Source organism: Mugil cephalus, chromosome 1 (genome assembly GCF_022458985.1).
Source record: "Mugil cephalus isolate CIBA_MC_2020 chromosome 1, CIBA_Mcephalus_1.1, whole genome shotgun sequence".
NCBI lineage: Eukaryota > Metazoa > Chordata > Actinopteri > Mugiliformes > Mugilidae > Mugil > Mugil cephalus.
The window spans coordinates 2,680,483-2,689,937 of NC_061770.1; the positions used below are offsets into that span (position 1 = coordinate 2,680,483).

General features: G+C 40.1%; 1 protein-coding gene across 1 annotated transcript; it reads left to right on the forward strand.

The window, feature by feature from the left end:
* The first annotated feature begins 1,288 nt into the window (after positions 1-1,288).
* On the forward strand, positions 1,289-9,316 carry LOC125007730. Its single transcript, XM_047584481.1, has 9 exons — positions 1,289-1,426; positions 2,307-2,403; positions 2,545-2,719; positions 4,030-4,175; positions 6,407-6,583; positions 6,932-7,048; positions 7,161-7,247; positions 8,115-8,262; positions 8,496-9,316. The coding sequence occupies exons 1-9, from the start codon at positions 1,413-1,415 to the stop codon at positions 8,513-8,515; spliced, it is 981 nt and encodes a 326-aa protein (XP_047440437.1). The 5' UTR covers positions 1,289-1,412; the 3' UTR covers positions 8,516-9,316.
* The last annotated feature ends 139 nt before the right edge of the window (positions 9,317-9,455 follow it).

Sequence of the window (9,455 nt, forward strand, 5' to 3'; positions counted from 1 at the left end):
CTTTATTAATATGATTCATTTCAAACTCCCATTTCCCTTTTAAATCCAGAGCATTCCCCGACATCAACCAATTTAAACATTTGTAAATTTGTGAAATTACCTTAGTACCTTTCCTTTCTTTTATAATATTTATAAACAGGTCTTCTATAGGTGGGTGTTGCTTCTGCAGTGAACGCCACTCTTTGCGTGACATTAAGTAACGACAGCTGGGATTAGACAATAAGCGTATCCCAGCTGTCATTAGGCCGGAGGCGGACAGGTCACCCGCACTGTGCTGCCCGGGGTGCCAAAGTGACAAATTAACATTACCATAAATAAAATGTTCATTTTTAATACTTTATTGAGAATCCTTTGCAGGCAATGACTGCCTGAAGTCTGGAACCCATGGATATCACCAAACATTGAGTTTCCTCCTTTGTGATGCTTTGCCGATCTTTACTGCAGCTGTCTTCAGTTGTTGTTTGTTTGTTAGTCTTCCTGCCACAGACAGTTTTGTCTTAATCAAGTGAAATACATGCTCGATCAGCTTGAGATCTAATGACTGTCTCTGCCACTGAAGAATGTTTCACTTCCTTGCCTTAATAAACTCCTGGATTGCTTTTGCTGTTTGTTTTGGGTCATTGTCCATCTGTACTATGAAGTCCTGTCAAATAAAGTTTGCTGCATTTGGCTGAATCTGAGCAAAAAATATATCCTTATAAACTTTAGAATTAATCTGGATGCCTCTGTCTTCTGTCACATCAAGAAATGCCAGTGACCCAGTGCCATTGGAAGCCCTGCATGCAAAGTTTCATCTGCAGAAACAGGTGAAAATTTGTGAAAAGGTTGATGCTGGTGTTGTTCTAAGTATTCTGAGACAAGTGTATTGTATCATGTCCCCTTTCGGACAGTCTTTAGGGGGAACTTTGAAACAGCCTAACATGTTGTGGTGTCATGTAACAAATATAGAAGTGAAAATCAACAGCGATTCAGTTGTTATCAGATCTTGTTTTTTTGTTTGTTTTCAAAACCATTTTGGCAGTAGCCTTGGAAGCACTGTGTTTTCATGTCGTCCTTCTCTCCCATTTCCATGAAGAAAATATCATCATCATGATTTGAGAGAATCAAATAGTTGACATTTTGACACGGTAATTTCTTAATCGGTGCTTTGAATGATTTGACCTCACAAAACACAACTGTCTTCTCATATAAATATGGCTTGAGCAACGAACTCTTGGCACTAGATGGCAGCTTTGCCTTTGGCCTGCCGTAATTTGATCAGACGAGGAAGAAGCACTGCGTGCGGCGCCTCTACTTCCTGTTTATTTTGTAGAATGTTTAACTGAAGTTGGGTCGACTGGAGGTGGAGACGCGGCTAACAGGTAGCAGAAATGTAAGCTCCAACCCCCCCGCCCAGTCCTGTCCCGAGGGAAATGGACGAGATAAGGTGAGCAGCTCCACATGTATTTACAATGTTTTATGTTCTTAATATTGCCGATAAGGTTTTATTTTCGTCGTTAGAGTAGCCTATGTACTGATAAAAGGGCTAACAAATCTGGTTGTGGATGATGTTCAGCTTATAAGCGCGTTATAACGACTCATACCCGTTCGTCATGTTAAAGGCTTTATCAGTCTATGAAGTTCACGTGTTCTTTTATTTAAGTACTGTATGTTAGGAGGACTTAAAGCGGGCACAGCTGCTTCTTTATCTAATCCAGCACCAGTCCCTAATTTATCATCTTCTCGGCTCAGTGTGGGAGGAAGAAAGTCCAGAGTTTGTCACTATCCATCCATTGTCAAACTGGAACTGTGTAATATCTAGCTATATAGATATTACTAGAATATTTAATAATGGTAGACAGCAACAGCAATAATAATAATACATATATTTTTTTAAATGATTAAAATATATTTAGCCCGTATTTGCATTTAGTTAACAATGACATTACAGTCAGTGCTCTCATAGGTTTGGAGGAGTTTCTTGTGTCTTTCTCATATTCACTCGTGAAGCTCTCTTAACCTGATTATTACATCAATTTAGTTGGCATTTAAGCAATTCAACTTCTTGGATTCAGATTATGTACTTCAGTGTTGCTGTTTGTCAACTTACTCCATTTTACTCCATCTTATGTTACACTCGATACAAATCAGCCATATTTTGCTAACTAATGGTCAATTGCACTCATATAATGACTATTTAGTCATCAGATTTTATTCTATTTGCTTGGCATGTCAGTATTTTCTTACTGACACGCCAAGCAACATCACATTTGACATATTATCAATGCAGTTTGGAACAGTGCGTAATAATTAATTCTGTTTTTCAGTCCTTTGTTGGGCAACCAGCCGCGGCAGGACCCAGACCTTCTGTCTCCAAACTTGAGACCCAGACACCGGGATCTGATCCCAACGCCATGTGGACCAGTGAGAGGCTCTACCCTTTATCTGAAAGACATAATTCTGCAGCTGTGTTGTGATGATTGTGGTGTTGGTCTTTAACCCGCTGAGACACGCAGGCTGGGGTTGAACACGTTTTTTGTCCTCTCTGTCTCCACTATCTCGCAGGTGAAGCCCTGGTCAGAGCTGACATGCATGCTGAAGCTCTATTTCTGCTTCACCATAGTGTCTTTGCTTGCCCTGCTTGGCCTCACCGTGTACAGCATCTGCAAGGAGCACATGGACACAGACGTGTATGATGAAGACAATTTCACTGTCTCTCTAATCCAGATGGTTGGAATAGGTGTGTATCATGTCTGAATCCTCTGCAAGAAAGCCTTTTATTGCCAGTGTCTTCAGGAAATGGATTTTGTTTCTTTAACCGTCAGCCACTGTGAGAGCCAAAAGCAGAAGTTTTCCTGATGTAATCATGTGATGAAAACTGGAAGAGCTACAAGCAGTGGCTTACCAACCTTTAGTCTGTGCACACTTCAAGAAATGATCCTGTGTGTGTTACTGGTGATTCATTGCCACCCCCCACCCACTCAGATACTTCCCTTATTTTTCTGCACATGCTTTTTATAAAGCTGTGTTTTACTGAAAGGATCATTCTGGTGTTACTCAACCTGCTGCATTTCTCAGAAATACGTGGCACAAGGTGCTTGATGCTGGAAAATGAGGACTGTTGTCACTCAAGTCTCAGAGCAATGCAATTCATATTTGAAAAAGTGGGAGCAAAAAAGTCATTCATACACCAGAAGAAGACTACAAGACTAATTTATTTGCAGCTCAAATTTTATTTGCAGCTCACATATTCCATTGACCTATCTGTTAACCAAAAAATATTCATGTTACGGTAATATATAATGAATATGAAGTGCAACTTTTATGAGCCATTTAAAATCCGAATTGCAGGAAACCTGTAGGACTGCTTTAATAAGTAGGTTTAATATGTAACTCTCCCACACGCACCACACACTGCCCACAACCAACCAACCCCAGACAGAGGTAATAAAAGAGTTTTATTCATTTAAATGGACTTTGTGCCATGCTCAGCTATGGCCATAAACAAATGTTATTTCTACAACTGTGCACATTTAGTTTTTATGCACTTTCAGATGTGATTTATGTAAGGGTGACCAAAATTATTATTTACTGAATTTCATTTTATTTTTTCATTATGTTTGTTTTATTTCTACTGAAGTGAAAAACAAAACCTACTGCCTCTGGTAGCTTCAATTACGCCTCTGTTATAGTGTATTTATCCACTTTTTGATGGGCTTTAAATTTAAAAGATAAGATAATCCTTTAATTTATCCCACAGTGGATAAAAAGTGCATATCTTTTTTTGACATGGATCTGTATTGGGTTTGGAGATATTTGTCATTACCAGCTGCTTACTGGGCACCTAACACGTCTTGATTTTAAAGTTTCGCTCAGATGAATCTGCATCCCTGGTCTAGATCCTAACCAGCATTGAAAGCTGAAGATGCAAAGTCACAGAAGAGGATGGAAAAAACTCAAACTGAACTAAACTCAAAATATTAATCTAGATGTACAATATTGTGATGAATTGTGCTGTGTGTGAGTTGTCCATGATCTTGTCCCCTGCAGTGTTCTGTATCTACTACATCAGCCGCGGCGTGCTGCAGGAGAACCGTCAGGAGCTGGTGGTGTTTGTGCTCAGCGTGTTTGTGGTCATGATTCGATCGGTGGTCAACTTCTCCGTTCAGGGACGGAAGGCCAAGCAGGAGCTGCTGGTGGGTGCATTGTGTCTCAAGTTGTTGGTCTGACTTCACTGCTTAACCTAATTATGATAAAGAAACTTCTGTGTCGACTCTGCTGGAACTTACAGACTGACTTTCATCACATTGGTTTGAGGTTTTTGACTCATTTATTGATTTTGTCTATGGATTTACCAAACAAACAAGAATCAGAGAAAACAAATATGTTGAAAACAATGACTAGAACATGTTGTGTAGAATCAGATTAGTCTTTTCATTTTAATAATTGGCTTCCTTCTAATGGTAAATTTAAAATCTAATAATTGAACATATATATATCATTCGCATGTTCGAAATAAATCACTAAATCCAAAAAAGAAATAAAAAAATATCAAATCAATAATAATAATATCTACAATCAGCCTTCACTATGACTGTCATATTTAAAGCCCCAGACTCCATGCATTATGTCTCTGGTCTTCCTCTCAGCCTCCATCAAGAACACAGGTCACAATATCCAGTATGTAACCTGAGAGGCTAAACCCAGGGCAAAATGGGTAATCATTACTAACTGCTGCTGGTGAAGGTGAGTCACTGTGAGCGCGCGGATTGATCACATGCGCTTCTCAGTATCTTCTCTACAATGAGCTTTCCTCAGGACAGTCAGAGGACTCACTTTTATTTTTAGAGTAAATCTAATTGAAAGTCTAACTAAATTAAGCCCTTAAACTTGAGCAGAGGTCTGTAGAGAGCAGGATCGGGCGTTCCCCCAACCGTCACGTATGTTTTTGTTTAATCCTAACCCACTCACTTGTAAAGGAAGCACAGGAAGCGTCCGTTGTACAGAAACTTTTTGAAGCGGCATCAGTCAAAAAAGAATTAACAGATCCTACCACTTGATGTCACTGTTGTCATTCCTATCAGTCCCACTGTTGTACTGAGTCACAATGTATTTACTGATGTCAGTCCTGAATGGTGCCAGAGAAATACTCCCTGGTTGACATTATTCTGTCAGTCACTGTGGTGCAGACTGAAATGTCTGGATAATGAATTGTGAACAGATTTTCATCCTACATTTAAGTACATCTCTAGATGTTGAATTTTAGTTAGATGGGTTATTGTGTGATGCCTCCTTCAGTGACTTAAACCTTTCATATATACAGTAAATATCTAATGGGTTTAAAGTTTTAAGGAGAGATGCTTATGGTTGTTGGTGAAATGTCTTGACAGCCAGTGAATGCACTGACTCCCTACTAACTAGTAATAACTTTTATCATCTAGATGAAATTTCAGCATTTCCTCCACATACTGCCATTGTCACTGTGGACATTTTAACAGCAGCTTTTAGCTTCAAGTGATAGTTTGGTTTATGTGTGGTTATTTTAGGTTGTGTATTACATTACCGTATTACGGGAGGTAGTGGACGACACTAACCCAGTTTGGAGAAGTAGGCAAGGGAAGTAAAACCAAAAGCTTGAACTGGTGTAGGCGGGACACACCTAAAATAACCTCTGTCAGGAGGAGGAAAATACAAGACTGTGAACCACCACCATCTTCTGAAAGTAACACTCTTACTGTGGACAAACACCTCATAGAACCACACTTAACTCTTTACAGGGCGCTCATTGAAATTCTTCGATTGACCATTTTAAGACCCTAGAGTGTTATTAGATATAAGAAGACTATTTTACTTTTGTGAAATCAAGATTAATGAATTTAACCCATGGTGCTCTGTCATTAAGTGGTAAACAAATATAAACATGTATTTAGGGCATTAGAACGGTAATGTTAATTCAGATTCTGGTCAACATTATCACATTAGACAACATTAGGGCCACTTTCTACTTCATGATATCTAATGAGTCAGTTATGTTCAGTGTTCATGCAGAGACCACATTTGACCAGAGGAAGTTCCCTTGGTCTTCTCTGATTGGCTGAATGAAAACCACATGCTTGTAAACCTCACAGGGACACAATTTAAAATGTGTGTGGAAACTACCAAATATGGTTCCTTGTCCCATAAAGGGTTAGGAGAAAGTGAACTATCCCTAAATCACTATCGTGTCTCACAGCCACAGCAGTTTCACACTAACTGCAGACGTGAAGATGAGTTCATAATGCTCAGCCTTGGTGTAAAACCAGATGATAGACAGAGGTTGAGTTCAGCATAGATAATCTTGTGTCATTTAGTGATTTTGTTTTTAGTTTGACCCCAGCTTGAAGTGAAATCTTGACCTGTGAGACGCTCCGGTCCGTTTGTGTTGCAGGTTCGATTCGTGTGCACCATGACTCTGGGCGTCGTGCATCTCTTTTGCACCATAGTGCTCATCCAGAGGCCCAACATGATGGCGTTCCGTGTGGGCGGGGCTCTGGAGAGGCTCCAAGAGCAGTATTTCCTGCTTAACTTGTGCTTCTCCATGGTGACCTTTGACCTGCAGGCTCAGGTAAACCTGCTCACTCTCACTAGACCGGCTTTTCATAGCCGTGTCACACAACTCGTTGAGAGAATACGTCATGGCCTGCTACACATGATTCCATTTGTTGTAAACACTGAGAGAGGAAATAGGTCATGATGATGAGCAAGGCGGCAGGTTTTACTGGTTGTCTTGGATGTCACATTAAACGTGGCTTGGTCCACGTCTGTTTATTCTTCTCTGTCTCTTCCGTTGCACGTCCTCATCCTGTTGTTTTTATTGTACAAAACAATTTTCCCATAACAGGCTTCTGTGTGCTTTGAGAAAATAGGACGCAGGTTAACTGGCTTCACTAATGGTATTCTGTTAACTCTTCAGTTGTGTCTGTGCATCATGATCACAACGTCAGACACGGCCATGTCCACTGTCAACAGTATCATCCTGGGTGTTGGAGTGGTCTGGGCCTGCCTCACCTCTGCTGTAGGCGCTGCTGCGGTGAGACCTTTTGTTCCAAGAGATTATAAACCACCTAGTGAGAAAAAATGTTAAGTGAAACGGTGGTAAATCCAAAAGCAGTGAGAGGTTTTGTGCTCTTATTGTTTTGCAGGTTTTAAAGGAAGCAAAAGTCTTGGTTTGGATCTTCACGGCGCAGAACCTTCCTCAACTAGCCTTCTTCGTGTATCTGATGTACAGGGTACGGTGACATTTCTCTAAATCCAAACGATGCTTTATGAAGCTGGTCATGGGTGACGGGCTATTTTCACAGAGCGCAGCTCGGTTTATCTGGAGGTTTACCTTAAAGACATGTTACTTTCTAAAGTCTTTCCAGACAGTTCGGTTTGTTCCTTTAAAATGTCAAAACATAGACACAGCTACCAGTAGCCACTGGCCCCATCAAATCTCTACGTGCAATAAACTTCTGTCATGGAATAATTAGCCAGTACATGTTTTTTGTGCATTATTGATGCATCTGGTCTACATAGAGAAGCCATCCTTTACTAATCTGCACACATTAATGCACACTTAAAGACTGGGTGAGTTTGTAGTGTAGTGTGTAGTGTAGTTTTCTATGGTGTAGTTTGTAGGAGCATGTTGGAGTCATTGTAATGAATCTGCTTGTGGGGCTCTCTGATGCATTTTACTTGTGTTTGTAGCACGGATGCATATGGGATGATAGATAATTCTTGTTGGTAGTATTAGATCACATTTTTATTGGGAAAAAAATCACTTCCTATGATCTGAAAGATTCAGGATATGACATCAAAAAAATAGTAACATAATTAGAATGAAGTGCTTAGAGTGCATTTTAATGGTAAGGATGTCAGTGTTGAACTTGAACAAACATACTATGTTACTTCTCATTAACACACTGCAACACAGGCAGAGTCCCAGGAAGTTAATTTACTACATAGCTGAACATCTGCTGCAAGGACCCCACCTCTTTGAACAGCTCTGATCTCCAGCTCTATGACATGAGTTTAACACTCAGTGTTTGGATGGGATGTACATTCAGAAATGGATTCCTACAGGGAAGTAAAAATCAGGTTTGCTTTGATTGCAGGTGGTGGAGAAATGGTTCCACGACAACACATACACACTAGAGGCAGCTGCTGTGACCGGAGCTTTGATTTCACTGGTGATCAAAGCGGTTTTATTCTGGGGCCTCTTCAGACTGGTGCACAGCTTTGGACAAGGCCTGAGAGAGAGAAGTGAGTGTTACCCCTTTTTTTTTTTTTTTTACTCTGGGCAGAAGACACGAACTCTCCGTAGAGTCTGCTCAGCACTTTCAAAGTGCAGCGTACTTTCCAAGTACACTGAACATGTTCCTCATTCTGTCGTCTGGACGACATCCTGGATGTACTGACCTTGGTTGCGTTAATGTTGTCTACAAATCATCAAAAAGCCATAATGCTCTTGTTGACCTTACATGTGTTTTCCACAGTGTTTGCATCCGGCAAGTGATAAAACATCGAGTGGTCGTGGACCGAGGACACAGCTTTAAGAAGATCAGATTTCTATTCATCATTAACTCGGCCAGAACAATCACCTTTTATTTTGCCCAATATGTTTACTGTATGGATTCAATTTTAGCTCCACCTGTGTGCCTGTTTACAAGTCAACTTGAGCCCCGTTTCCATGTGATACCTGAAGCATTAACACCTGATACTAGAATTCATTTCTGGATTGTGCCTACTGTTTGTTTTCAGTCTAGTATGTCACGTTGTCCCTGGTTGCCCTGCAGTCCTCAATTACTGAGCAAACACTGACTTTTTTTTTTTTCCATTTGTCTCTTCAGTATGTGGTCAAACTGCATTTACACCTGACTGATATCCTTTCACAGTGTGAGCCTGTCCAACTGAACATGTCATCCAACTGGTCTGATTGCATAACAATGTGCTCTGCAGGCATTAACACGCCCTAATCTGGATAATTTATCTGGATACCAGCCTTAAATGGGTGCATTCAAAACAGTTTTGCACAAAAATGTATCAAATGCCTTTTAAGACTTTTTCCTAGGGATTTTTAATTGAATTTGATGAATATATGCATTGTAACATCTAAACCTAGTGGTGTTAGTAGATATTTGTGGAGAACATCCTTCATTTAAAAAGGAATAATTTAATCTGCACTGTCTTGACTTTGACATTGGCAACACTGGAATATTTTTTATTTACCTATTGTCTTTTACTTAACTTTCTGCTGCACCTTAATGCACTCCACTGTTTTTTTTCATTCCATGTTCTTAATAAAATATTAAAACAATGATTGCAGTTTCTTTCGATGCTCAAAAGAAAGAGTGAAAAGAAGTTCTTTAGATGTAATGATAGTATAGTGAACGGCCTCGGCCTCCTCCAAGCACGTACTCACAGAACCAAAGTTACATCCACGTAGGTTTCTCCTT

What these genes read in the sequence shown, in the direction of transcription:
- LOC125007730 (XM_047584481.1), top strand. An exon ending in AGGCCAAGCAGGAGCTGCTG is followed by an intron (nt 4,176 to 6,406) that starts GTGGGTGCATTG and finishes TTTGTGTTGCAG; the next exon opens with GTTCGATTCGTGTGCACCAT. An exon ending in ACAAGGCCTGAGAGAGAGAA is followed by an intron (nt 8,263 to 8,495) that starts GTGAGTGTTACC and finishes TGTTTTCCACAG; the next exon opens with TGTTTGCATCCGGCAAGTGA.